At 37.6% G+C, this 14,260-nt stretch overlaps 2 protein-coding genes across 3 annotated transcripts in view; both read right to left on the reverse strand.

Annotated features, from left to right (window-relative positions):
- Window positions 1-14,260, reverse strand: part of LOC145681474 (uncharacterized) — a 561,318-nt gene that overhangs the window by 469,778 nt on the left and 77,280 nt on the right. The window lies entirely within an intron of this gene.
- On the reverse strand, window positions 1,216-1,602 carry LOC145681881 (histone-lysine N-methyltransferase SETMAR-like). Its single transcript, XM_081753485.1, has one exon. It carries the CDS (start codon window positions 1,600-1,602, stop codon window positions 1,216-1,218), a length of 387 nt encoding a protein of 128 aa, XP_081609611.1.

Genomic DNA, 14,260 nt, shown 5'->3' on the forward strand with positions numbered 1-14,260 from the left:
TATTATCATATACTTCATTGCTTCACATACCAATTTTTATGATTGTACCCCCAAGGGGGAAGGAATGCCATCCCTAAAATCCTGATGCAGAAAGCAAAAGAACACGTAGCAACTCTCCCCCGTCCACCGTGGTATCCCCACATACATGAAATATATATCAGTCTGAAACTTCATCCTTTAGAAACACATAGAAACTAGAATTAACTTCCCAGCTTAATTCGCCCTTTTAGGATTTCCACATTTTAGGTAGATTTTAGACTTTCACTCAAACAGCTACTGCTTCTTTACTTTACTATTTACTGTAGGATCATGGCTCATACCTCACTTCTTTCAGGACAAATCATACTTTCTAATGGTACCACTCGCTTGTCCGTATTATACACCAGAGACGAGAACATTGAAAAAACCGGGAGATTTATTGAAAAAACTTTTTCGAATTTTTTTTTTTGTCCCTCTGGCCCGAGCCTGGGTTCACGTAGGTATCTGAATCTTTTTAAGGCTTGGATTTTTAGTAATGACAATAACGGTACATCTTGAGAAGAAGAGTACTTACAAAGGTCAAAGTTTTACAGGCAATCGATGTAATAAACACGCGTTCCAGCGATGTGGAAGCCACCGAATGACGTTGGCAGTGCCTAATCTATGGATAGTGCGGATGAGCGATCGGTCGCCCGGAGGAGATCATCAATTGTACAGAAGCCTGTCCCACGAAGTGGTTCGTTTATCTTTGGGAAGAGGTCGTAGTCACAAGGACTTACATCTGGAGAATACGGGGCTGATACAGAACTTCACAGCTTCAACAATGCAACAAATCAGTATCCGCACCTGCTGAATGAGCCCTTGCATTGTCATGAAGAATGATGGGTGGGTTCGTCAGGAAATGGCGTCGTTTCCGTCTTGCAGCTGCTCGCAGATTGTTTTGCAAAAACTTGCAGTAGTACTCTGTACTAACGGTTTGTCCTTGTGGGACGGTATGGTTTATGATTACACCATTCCATTCGTATGCAATGATGAGCATAGCTTTCACATTGGCTGGATATTCCGAACTGTTGTTTTTCTGGTTGACCCAGGATGACGCCACTCGTTTGATTGCCATTTCAGCTGTGGTTCATACGCTCTGGCCCATGTCTCATGAATAGCAGTGATCCGCCGTAAGAAGGCCTCACCTTGACGTTGATACTGCTCCAAGTGTGTTTGAGCGGCATCCTATCGCAGTCACTTGTGTTGTTCAGTCAGATCATATGGAACCCACCTTAAGGCGATTTTAGGCAACCCCAGAATCTTCTTCAGAATTTTCAGCACAGTCGAATGCCCTAGTCGTGTACCGCTGGCCAATTGACGAGTCAGGGCATTCCAATCCGCTAGCACTAACACGTTCACGTTCTGCACATCATCTTCACTTACAGGAGGATGGCCGAAGCAAGACATGTCTGTGACATTTTGTCGTCCATCATTAAAGGCTTTGACCCACCTTCCTACTATACGGAATAGTAATGTACTTGCAGCGCAAACACCTTGTAGTACTTCATAGCACTGTTTGGCATTCCTACCTCTAACACATTCAATTTTCAACCAGCTCCTTTGATCTTGCTTCTTCAACATGATTGTATTCCGCGACCACTGATGCAGCGTGACTGCAATTCACGAGCACTCACTCAGAACTGCCTTTGAACTGCTGGCGTTGCGCGCGCATGGAGGGTAGAGAAGGCAATCCATGTGCTCTGAGTGAGGGTCGGCATCTAACCTACCGCTGGTATGAATTCTAATAGATTGCTTTGTTCCCGATTATACAGGGTAGAGAAAAAATCCCGGAACGGTCCAATATCTTGCGAAGTATACAGATCAGCAAAACAAAAATAAGACGTGTTAAATAGTTTTGAAAAAGTCATCCAATGGTACCAAACGCAACCTCTTATCCTCCTGTCCTTCGGGGGTACGGGGAGTAACTTCAAAATTTTAAATGGGAATTCCCATTGCAAATTTGGTTTAAAAAAACAACAACAACAATGATTTGACCCAAAATCGAAAACAGTGCTTTTACGGATGGCACTTGAATCGACACGCAAAAAAGGGGGCGACAAAACAGTACCAAAATGTTGCTTCTCAGTGTCGTATTCTGTGGACTTATGGTTAGCGTACTAGACTGCGAAATGAGAGGTCGTGAGTTCGATTCCGCGCACAGTAACATTTTTATGTGAATTTTGCATACCCAAATAATTAAGTCATACATTTCAACTTCGATAAAAAAAAAGTATTTGTCCATATTTATTAATTTGCAAGAAAATACAAATAACCCTATGAACTCTAACCTTAATAACCCTATTACTAAGAACTACTTCATAAAGCTAGTTTGCAAAACATTATCGAAATTTGTATTCTTTGTAACTTCAAAATAGCACTAATTGAAGTTAAAACGTATGGAATTTATTTGGGGAAATAAAATAAAGAATATTGGCTGCAACGAGGAGCGAACTTAGAACCTCTCAGTCTGCAATCCAATACGCTAACCGTACGACCACAGAGCACAGGACTGAAAGTTCGCATTTTCGTAACGTTTTGACGCACCGTCTTTTCTTGTGTGTCGATTCAAGCGTCGTCTGTGAAGACACTGTTTTCAATTATGGATCAAATCACTGTCACCTTTTCTGGAGAATCCAAATCTGCAATAAGAAATGGGGCTTCCTATTTAAAATTTTAAAGTTACCCCCCGTACCCCCGAAGGGCGGGGAAATAGGGGATTGCGTTTGGTACCACTGAATAGCTTTTTCAAAAGTATTTAACAAGTGTTATATTTGTTTTGCTGATTTATATACTTCGCAAGATATTGGACCGTTCCGGGACTTTTCCCGCACGCTGTATATATAGCAGTGTTGCCATTACTATAAATCCAACGCTTGTACATAATACGTGTGAAAATTTTCATCCTTGCATCTTGAAAAGTGAGGTCGGGAGAAATTTTTGAAAGCCAAAAGGTGACCAATTTTTCACACACACACACACACACACACACACACACCCCTGTTTGTGCACCCTCCAAAAGGTATTTGCATGCTGGGCCATAGGAAAACCGAGTATGCACTCATATCTGCTTTACTAATGAAGCTATTACCCTGATACGCTTCCAAAAGTTGCGCCAGCGATAAAGCTACATTTCCAGAGGCACCAGAATGCAATATCTCGACCCTGACTGGTTACGTACAAGTGAGCACCTAAAACAACTGGGCATTTGCAAAAGGAGTAATTGTAACATACGAAGACACTAACAAACAAACAAAGATATTGTGTGTAAAATGTGTAAAATGCGAGTTCAGTGAGTAAATGTGAGTAATGCAATTAGAGCAATTGCTTTAAACACTAGTTAACTTTGTAGCAAATGAATCACATGGATAATTGATGTTGACTTTCTTGGGCCGTCCCATTTCTTTCCACATTTTCCTTTCCAACAATTATTTCATAATCACTCACTCTCATTAACCACCCGTCGGTTATAAGCTATAGAGGATAATCAAGGGATATAAAACTAGAAATTTGATTTGATTTCAAATGGAATAGTGCATTGATTCAATCCCCGGAGAAGTTAGTTTGTGATGCACTCTGCATTCTCATTCCATTAATTATTCCATCGTCATTCACTTGCCATAATCATAGCCTCCCTTAACCTAAAGGGCATTATCGCGGGACGTTAAACTGTAAGATTTCATTTCATTTTGAAATGGAATGGCGAGACTAAAGTAGGGTTATATCTGTTTGTTTGTTCGATGAAGGTTAGTGTTTCTTTTCAGCACCGAGACTGTATGAGACAGAGACTTATAGGTTAAGGTGGAATCCGAACCACTATAATAGTTCAGATTTTATTAATTCTTCCATGAGACCATGTGACCAAAGAGGCACGTGTTAGCTACAAGGCCAGCGGGAGAACAATATTATATGCCTACAAGAAACACGAGACAGGATACATTATTCATACCAAGTGTGAGACCCGGGTTCGACTCCCGGTGGGAGCTCATGTGGTTCGGATTCCATGTTAATCAGTAGTTCCTGTCTCATATAGCCTCGCTGCTGAAAGGGATGTTAAACTCAAAATCAACTTAACTCAACTATTCGTACCACCGAATTTAATATTTTTGTTATAACGTCCAAAATGAAGTACTAAACGGCAAGAATACCGCAAAACAAGATAGAATATAAAACAATAAAGCGAAAAAGGCAGTAAGTTTAAAATTGACAAAGGGGGATTTTTAAAGATTAAGACATCATCATGTTACTTGCATTAACACTTAGCAACAACACACAAATGTACTATTATACTATTGAACGTCGTAATTTTGTATCACTTAAAATTTTTGTTTCTCTGGAATATTATAATATATTTGTCTAATCGAATCAATTTATCTATTTTACTGTTTTAGCCGAAGTAACTATGAAACAAACCATAGCTTATGCTAATATGCAATGTTGTCAATTTTAATGCGAATGGTTAGCAGTAATCAGTGCCTTCACTTTTCCAGTAACTTTTTTTTATCTATTTGTCTCACATATTTACAGCACTCTTACAGAATTTTTTTTACTTCGATCTCTTCATGAAATCCATACATATGCCCCCAAAGGATTCAACTGTTAATTTAATGTGAGAATAGCGAGAAAATTAGTGACCAACAAAACATGATCCGTGGCTTCTACATGTGCACCACTGTTCTCTCGGTTTTCTGTCTTAAAGACATGCTTCAAAGACTCACTGTCGTACGAAATATTGCGCAACTCAAATGCTACACAATGCTTCATATAAGCATTATATAACTACCTATGAGATTTCGTAGTTGACATTCCCATCTGCAGGGAACAAAACCTAATTGCAAGATTCTACTCAATAATAATAATAATAATAATAATAATAATAATAATAATAATAATAATAATAATAATAATAATGTGTAACTGTTACTGCTCGATTACTGACATTTGTTCTAGCCATTTGAGAGACATATACTTTCAGTTGAGTTAATTTTGAATTTAACATCCCCTTCAGCAGCGAGACTATATAAGAAGGGAACGTAGAATCCGAAACACATGAGCTCCGCCGGGAGTTGAACCCGGGTCTCCCACTCCAAAGGCACGCACGATAACCGCTTAGCAACGACTAAGCTCATAGACATATTTGTTTCGGTGCAGTTTTCATTTCTCTATTGCAAAAAAAAAAAAAAAACAATTCGATATGTTATTGTCGCACTATATTTGTATATACATAAATGTACTACCTCAGTCTCTTGAATCATTACAGGATAAAGTTAATGTCAATTTAGCAGTACCTAGACAAAATCCTATTTTTTAAATATAATCCTCTCTGCTATTACATACTTCAATATCACCACCACAACTAGAGAAAGATCAGAAGTCTAACCTCGACGTCGTAGAATCTCCACACCAGGAGAATACTACTGTTTAAAACGATTTTTCTTCCCTGGCCAATAAAATGGCAGATCCGTATTTAATAGTTGCACAAACCAGTTTGCATAACCAAAATAGAAAGGGAATTAAGGGAATCAGCGATGAAGCAAGAAAACTATTAGAACGTGGAGAAGTATAGAGGAATCAGGGGTCACCAGAAAACCTCCAAGAAATCCACAACAGAAGAACAAATACTGGACTTCCCAATATGCAGAAAGCGTAGGCACTGCCCTTCTACCAATTTTAAACCTCCAAAAAGCGAGTAGAGCCGACCCTTGTCCAGGAGTCAAAGATCAAGCAATTCTAATGACAGAAAAAAGCCTATAAATAATCACTAAATTGCGCAGAGGAACAGTGCTAGTGGACACCGGATCCAGCATTTCCATCTGGCCTTTTGAATATTTACTTCCTGATGTTCAATTAATACAACATAAAACAGCGGTTAAAGGGATATGAAATAAAATTAACTTGAAATATGTAGCAAAGCTATCATTCAACGTTGGGAAACGAAATTCTTTCATTACTTTCGTATGATGAAGAAATCATGTATTCCAGTTATTTTTGGTTTATGCTTGCTTAAACGCTTATATGTTACAATCGATTTAACAAAGAATCTTATCTCTCTATTTAAAAATCAGAAAAATCCATCGTTACCGGAAAAGAACCAGGAAAATATTTTATCACAACACACCAGTAGCGTACCCAGGAATTTATTTCGGGGGGGTCCAAACTAAATATGAAGGTATTTTATATTAAAATTCCTAAAATTGCCCCCAAAATTAGGCTACATTTTTTAAAAAGTCGAAATTTCGGGGGGGGTCCGGATCCCCGTGACCCCCTCTTGCGTACGTCCCTGCAACACACGACTCATATACTTAGACAAAGAAAACAAGCTTGCTTTTTTTTATGGACAAACGCATTACTTTAGTTCCACTTTTCCACGCATTTATTCCGGTGATAGCAAAAACACAGATTGACGATTCTGCATGTTTCTTCGTATTGTTTCTTCACAGCTTCCTTGACAAATATAAACTATTGAGCAAAGGTTATTCGTAAACAACATGACTGGTAATTTCCAATCCAATCAGTTATCCTGTAACTTTAAGGAAAAATACTCCAACGGTGAATCTTGTGGCATGTCAAGATTAATCTTTTGCAACAATGAAAGCGAGCTCAATAGAAAAAAATAAAAATTGTACATGAAAAGAGGAGGTTTACAATTCTTTGAAGTATAGATAAACATTTTCAAAATTTATGTTTTTGATATTAATCCTAATTTAGACCAGTCGCAGAAACAGGCCATTCACGAGTTATTATACAAATGCAAAAAAAATTATACACTCTGGACGGCATTGGACATTATAGGGGCTACAATCATAAAATAAGAATCCCTAAATCGGCAGTGTTCCAGAAGATAGAACCTTATTAACAAATGTTTCCAGAGCAATATTTGCTTTTCAAATAATCTTGTGAATTCTGTTCCTGGTTTAGTTGCTGTAAGGTTCAGCATCTCAGGTGTAAGCAACTACTATAAAGCATGCTTCATTAACGAGCACGTGTTTTCTGTTCAAAACAAATCACGAAGAGACGGTGGAAGGAGGATACCAGAAAGACGCGCAGTTGGATCCGAAGGAAATCTAAGATGGCCAACCCTCTCCTCACGAACTTTCCCTTCAGAGGACAGCCATAAAAGAGGACCTCAAGTGGACAGAAGAATTAGTTCCAGTGCTGATCGCTAACCTTCTTAAACTATTTCTGAGATCGTTTTGTGTTACGGAGGTTTTCTTAAATCCTACTTCTGAAGCCGTAACAGGCAACGGTATATTTCTATAACTACCTGTCCCAGAGGATGCAATAAACAAAGAGGTACAACTATACTGTCTCCTGAAACTACGATGAGTAAGAAAGATATATTTTAAATCATCACCCTAGGCTGCTATGGGATAGAAGAGTTTACCTTTTAATCTTAAGTTACTTATCAACATCGACTTCGGTAGAGGCAAAAACATTACAGCTAAGCCGCATGGTGTTGCTACTGTCGTGACAACCATAGCACCGATCTGAGAATAAGAACCTGAGATGCTAGCAATTATTTATTTCAAACTAATTCACGGCTTTCAACTTGTTTCAGAGGCATATTGAAACATGTGTCGCATGGATATTGCTCTCAATAGATTAGCATGCACCGGAATGTATTCACTGAATCCTCAGATATTTACAGGCCCGACTATCTGTCCGCAAACTTGATTCGTGTTGTAAGATGATACACTAGGCCTGCCTGTGAAGACCCACAATGCTCAACTTCGGTAGGGGTTGAGGAAAAATGCGATACTTCTTTCTTGTAGTCTGTAATGATTCATTTTTTGTTTGATGTGTCTACGTGCACTACGAACAAAAAATACCTTTACCGGGTGGTCTGATACATATATACCATCAAACTAAAATGATAAAAGTTATTCCAAGTCCGAATTTCATCCGTTGAAAATTTGAATGAGATCGGTTCGGTGGTTCCAAAGTTATGAAGTTTTACTAGCATATATTTACCCACTTCGCTGCGTAAAATGAAAATTTAAGTGCACAATTCCGTATCTCATGTGTTTAGTAACCACGAAATATGCTGTTTTCGTTTTTAATGGCATCGAATTAAACGGCATCGGAAAGATCACTGATCATCTCGGCGACCCCGAAAATCATGAATTCGACACTAATATTAATCGTTTTCGATCATTCTATTATCTCCCCCTCTCCCAAGTTACGGGGCTGACTGTGGTTTTAAACGGGATCTGAAGTGTCATTCTTCATCTCAGCGTCCCGAAAAAATACGGATCAAACAGTAATATTGGAAAATTTTGACCATTTTTATATATCTCCCCCTCCTCTTCTATGTTGCGCGGCAGGACATCGGATGTCACCGGTCATCTCAACGATGCCGGAAATTATGATTTCGACACTAATATGGGTTATTTTTATCCGTTTGATTTATTTCCCTTCCCCCTCTCCCAAGATGCAAGACTGAATTTGGATTTTAACAGCATCAGAAGTGTCACAGTTCATCTCCTCGATCCCAAAACTATAGATTCAACACTAATACCGGTCATTTTCGACTATTATATCCCCCTCCACCATGTTGCGGCCCATGTCATTGGAAGTACCAGCGTTCATCCCAGAGACCCTCAAAAATGTGGATTCAGCACTAATATCGGTCATTTTCGATTATTTTTAAACCTCTTCCTCCCCCAAGTTGAAGGTATGGATCTGAATTTAAACGGGATCGAAAGTATCACTGTTCATCTAAGTGGCTCAGAAAACTATACATTCGATACTGATAGTGGCCATTTTCGATCATTTTTATGTAACTCTTTCTCCCTCTCCTTCAACTGGTGGGGATGATTTTGGATTTAAACCGGATCGAAAATGTCACTGTTCATTTGAATGATCCCGAAAACCACGGATTAGACAATAATATTTGTCATTTTTGATCATTATTATATATAGTTCCCCCTTCCCCTCAACCGTGCTGCGGCACACGCCATCAAAATTGTCACCGTAAATCTAAGCTAATCCTAAAACTATGGATTCGACACTAATATTAGTCATTTCCATTCATTTTTAATGTTTGTTCCCCTCCCTACGTTGTTTCCTCCCCCTCCCCAACGTACAGACCTGAACTTGGATTGTTACAGCATCAGATGTGTCACTGTTCCTCTCATCGACCCCGAGAACTAAAGATTCAACACTAATAGGAATCATTTTGATCATTTACATCGTCAAAGTTAGTAGCTTAAGTAATCCCTGCACCAAAACTCATGTATGTTTAAAATTTGGTTGAAATCGGTCGGGTGGTAAAAGAGTGATGAAGTCAATTTAATTTTAATTTTCATGTATATATATATAAATATATATATCCCCCTTCCCTATGCTGGCTCGTCAAAGTGAAACGATAAAAAACACCCAAGCGCCGACCCTCACACATGTTGAAAATTTGATCGAGATTGGTTGGGTGGTTCAAAAGTTATTAGTTTTATTAATTATTAGTTTTATTAATTTTTATTTATACGTCCCCTTCCCTTCCCGCTCCCCTAGCATCTACCGTAAAAATTGAATTACAAAAATGTTTCCAGATCCGAACGTCGTGTAACTCGAAAATTTGATTGAGATCGGTCGGATAGTTCAAGATTTATTAAGTTACAAAAATAGTCACTTTCATTGTTATATAAATTAATTTTTATATATCTCCCCCTCCTTCCAATTTAAATCATAGAGACGATTCCAGGCCTGAACCTCATATGTTAAAATTTGGTCAAGATCGTTCGAGTTGTTCGGGACTTATTTATATTTATACCCACTCCCCCCAACTCTCAGTTCTACCATCAAACTGAATAGCCTAAATCCAGCCCAGCCTCGAACCTCATCCCCAACCATCAGCGCTGAACTTGGATTGAAACAGTACCAGAAGTGTCACTGTTTCTTTCACCGACCCTGCAAACTATGGATTCAAAACTAATTTCGGTCATTTTTGATAATTCTGAAATTTCTCTCTCCCCTTCCCCTCCCTACGTTGCATCGTGATACTGAATAGCCTAAAGCAATCCCTGCCTCAAAACTCATGTAGTTGATAATTTGTTTGAGATCGATCGGATAGTTCAAGAGTTATTAAGTTACAAAAGTAGTCACTTTTAGTCTTATATGAATTGATTTTTATATATCTCCTCCCTCCCCTTCCCCTAGGTTGCACTGTAAAAGTTAAGTGACAAAAACATCCCATCCCCGATCCCTATATATGTTGAAAGTTTGATCAAGATCGGTTGAGTGGTTCAAGAGTTAAGTTTTATTTATTTTTATATATCTGTCCCCTCTCTTTCCACTCCCCTTCTTTGTACTGTAAAAGTGAAATGAAGAAAGCATCCTAGGCCCAAACCTTATTTATGTTGAAAATTAGATCGAGATCGGTAGGGTGGTTCAAGAGTTTAGTTTTATTCATTTTCATATATTTCCTCTTCCCCCTGCCCCTCCCCTAAAATCTACTGTCAAAATGAAATCATAAAAATCTTCCCAGGTTTGAATTTCATATATGTTGAAAATTTGATTGATTCAAGAGTAATTAAGTTTCATTTATTTTTATATATTTCTCCCCTCTCCACCCCCTCCCCTAAGTTCTACCGTTAAAGTGATATGATAAACACCTCGTGTCCGAACCTCATCTATGTTGATTTTTTTAAAGATCGGTCGGGTGGTTTAAGCGTGATGAAGTCACAAAGGCAGTCACTTTTATTTTCTTTTTTTTACATGTGTCTTCCCCCTCCCCTTCCCCTTCATTGCATTGTAAAAGTGAAATGAAAAAAAGGGTGCACCGACATTGCGCAAATTTTCCCACGCTTATCTGTTGACACAGATAAAGCCTTAATGAGCAGGCAACAAAATTGGAAATTGCGAAAAAAATCTTGTGCAACGTTGCCATCATTACCATAAGTATATCGACTAATAAAAACAGTCACCAAAATGCAAGTCGTTTTAACAAAAAAAAAAAAAAAATACAAAGTAATGGATAACAATAGCATTTTCAGTCATCTATATTATATGTGTGCAATGGCGTCGTTAGAGAGGGTGACTGGGGAATGTGTCCCAGTCATTCATTTTCCGTATCATATCTAACTGTAAGATTAAAACTGTAAGAATATAGTTATTGAAAGCAAATAGTTTTGAAATACTGTAAGGAAAACAAACATATATAAAATAAACAATATATATAAATATTTCTAGAAGTTCTCTTGAAATATCGTGAACAGACGTTCGACCAATCAGAAATAAAGATTTGTCTATATCTTCCAGTTTTGGCCAATCAGAAACAAGCACTTGTATACATATTTCAGGTGTGTCTACCACATATCTTAATAACTATCCTTTCACCTTTCTATAAATGATACTTAGATTTGCATTTGCGTCTTAGTTGTTCTTAGGTGCTGTGAGAAACATTTGTTATATATTACCTAGGTATTATCGTATAAATTGTTACAAGAATGAGTGGTCAGTGTATTAGAGATAAATAGGGCCCCTTGGCAAGAAAGCTCGCCCCCTTGAGTGATGCAGCAACTTATATCTACGTGTACCTCCTACATGCAGTTAGAATTCTAAAGCAGCATGTCGAATGTTGTGTCTCGCCGCGGTTTTCAACGAACTTAAAGAGTTCTGGTTTGGCCAATGGCCACCAATTAATATTGCTACCAAAGTGTTTACCATCCTCTTAGGTATTGATTAAGACCAATATCGTCTCTCTATGAATTACCGTTCCCATGATATTGGCCAAAAATGGCCGATTTCCAGAGATTTAAGGAGCATTATTTGAGGAACCGTAAGTCATAGAGAGGTCATATTGGTGTTGGTCAATATCTAAAAGGGTGGTAAATATTTTGGTAGCAAATAGTAACCGGTGGCCACTGTGCAACTGGCCATCAATTAATATCAGTACGAAAATGTTTAATGTTCTATTAGGGATTAACACTGATATCATCTCTCTATGACTTACCGTTCCCGTGATACTGACTAAAAAAGTTCGAATTTCTAGATATTTAAGCAGTCATATCTCGAGAACTATAAGTCATAAAGAGATGATATTTTGTTAATTTTTGCGAGAAAGAGAAGAGGGTGCGGATAAAAAGATTTACCTTTACATCTAGGAACAATTACAGCTATCCTTCCCGCTAGATCTCTCCATTCTTTTAAAGTTCGTTCTGGCAATGCTCTTAGAGCATTCTCAACTGTTTTATCCTGAAGATATTTACCGGACAGTGTACATTAGAAAGGTTTTGGACCTGAAATTGGTTTGTGGGCCTGAAAAGGGCCTCAGTTCTTTAATTACTGTGTATTTGCTTCACTCCCAGAGAGATAACAAAGCGTTTCCGTTAGCCGACTGTCGGCAAAGCGTGTTCAACGTATATGGCCAGAGCAAATGTTGAAAACATTCTCAAGATGGGTGCTGGTCCCTCCTTTGTTTGGACACGAATGAGGTTCGTGAACTGTACGTTTTGCTGTTTTAATGCATCTCTGATGTTATCTATGTTGGTTGTGGTTGGAACACCTTCTTCAGGAAAGCAATGCATCTCAGCAATTCTTCTCTGCAAAGCTTATTCTTCTCCGTTGTGCACTCTCCCAAATGTCACCAGCAACTGTATGTCAGACCTCCTCAGGTTCTGTTAAAACCCCGAACGAATTGCGGATATAATAAACCAATAATAGAACAAGCCAATGAGGAACGAGAATCACAACGAGCCAATCAGGATCGAGAATTAATCGCAAGTTTTAGTGAGGAGGGTAATATAAACAGGAAGCAATAAACTGGAGAAACATAAGTGAAACTTTCAGAATGGAGTTTACATTGACGAAAACAGAAAAAGGTGTACCTTGTGTATTAATGGGAGGCTTTAAGTATCGTTTCTTTCGCCAAGGAAAAAAAGGCTCAAATTGGAGGTAAGTTAATGTAGTACATAATTTTTGCATGTATATAAGCCTATAGCTTGCTAAGTTATGCAAAGCCTACATTAGTATTTTCAGTAGTCAGCTTGACCTATATTTTAGTAAGTTCTGTAAGCCTATATTAGTATTTATGCTAGTCAATAGGATCCATATATACTTTGTTAAAAGATGTAACACACTATTAGTATTAATGTCGGGAAGTTGGACCTATATTTTGTTAAGTGATGTAACCTATATTAATATTTATGCCATTCAGTTGCTTCTATACTTTGTTAAGTAATGGAAAGTTACATTAATATCCATGTCAGTCAGTTGGGTCTATATTTTGTTAAAATATGTGTCTAGTCCCTATTTTAATATTTATGCCAGGCAATTTGTCCTATACTTTCGTAAGTGAATAAGTAAGCCTGCATTAGTATTTATGTCAGTCAATTGGACCTATACTTTGTTAAAAGGTGATGGAAGATATAACATTTTTGCCAGTGAAATAGTGAATACATTTTTCTTTAAATAGTAAGTTTAGAACACGTGATACGATTTAATTATTATTTCCTTTCTTTCAGATGTACTAAGAAAAGCTGTAATGCTAGTATAACAATGGATGAAAATACAAGTGAAGTTTTAGAAAGGAAAGATATTCATAATCATTGTGAAGATGAAGATGGTGTTCAACGGCATTTTCTTAGAGAGAATTGTAAGCGACGAGCCACTGAACAATTGAACGAGAAGCCAAATAAAATTATAAGGCAGGAAGTTTCAAAATTGGAACATCATGACACACTTGATCATAAAGAAATTAAAAGATGCCGAGACGTTATTTATAAAAATCGAAGAAAGGTGACTCCTCGTCTACCCAGAAACACCGTAGAGGCTATACAGCAAATGGTTCAGAAGCAGGATGATATAGCAATTGACGGAGAAAGATTCATCTTTGTTGATGATGAAGCTAATATAATTCTTTTCACGTGTAAGAAAAATATCGAGTAAGTATAATTTCATTTATAACCATTAACTTTGAAATGAGTTTCATTTACAGCATCAAGAAGTAGAATAGGAAGTAGTTGCTTGAACAGAAAAGTTCCTTTTTCCGTCTTATTTCCAAATTATAGTAAAATAGTTTTTTTTTTTTTTTTGATTCTCACAAAATATATCGTAACAGCATTTCACCTAACGATATGACACTACAGTCTTGTTTACTATTTTCTTTTCTGAAACTAATCTTATTTTCTTTTCAGTTTTCTGTGTGAGTTCAGCGGGTTAGAAGTATTTGCAGATGGAACTTTCACTTATGCTCCTAAGCATTTCACACAGTTATATACAATACATGCATATAAAAATGGATATT

This window comes from Thermobia domestica, chromosome 3, assembly GCF_964235325.1.
Source record: "Thermobia domestica chromosome 3, izTheDome1.hap1.1, whole genome shotgun sequence".
NCBI classification, from domain to species: Eukaryota; Metazoa; Arthropoda; class Insecta; order Zygentoma; family Lepismatidae; genus Thermobia; species Thermobia domestica.

Excerpts from the sequence above, each read along its gene's own strand:
- LOC145681881 (XM_081753485.1), bottom strand. The coding sequence starts at position 1,602 with ATGTTGAAGAAGCAAGATCAAAGGAGCTGGTTGAAAATTGAATGTGTT.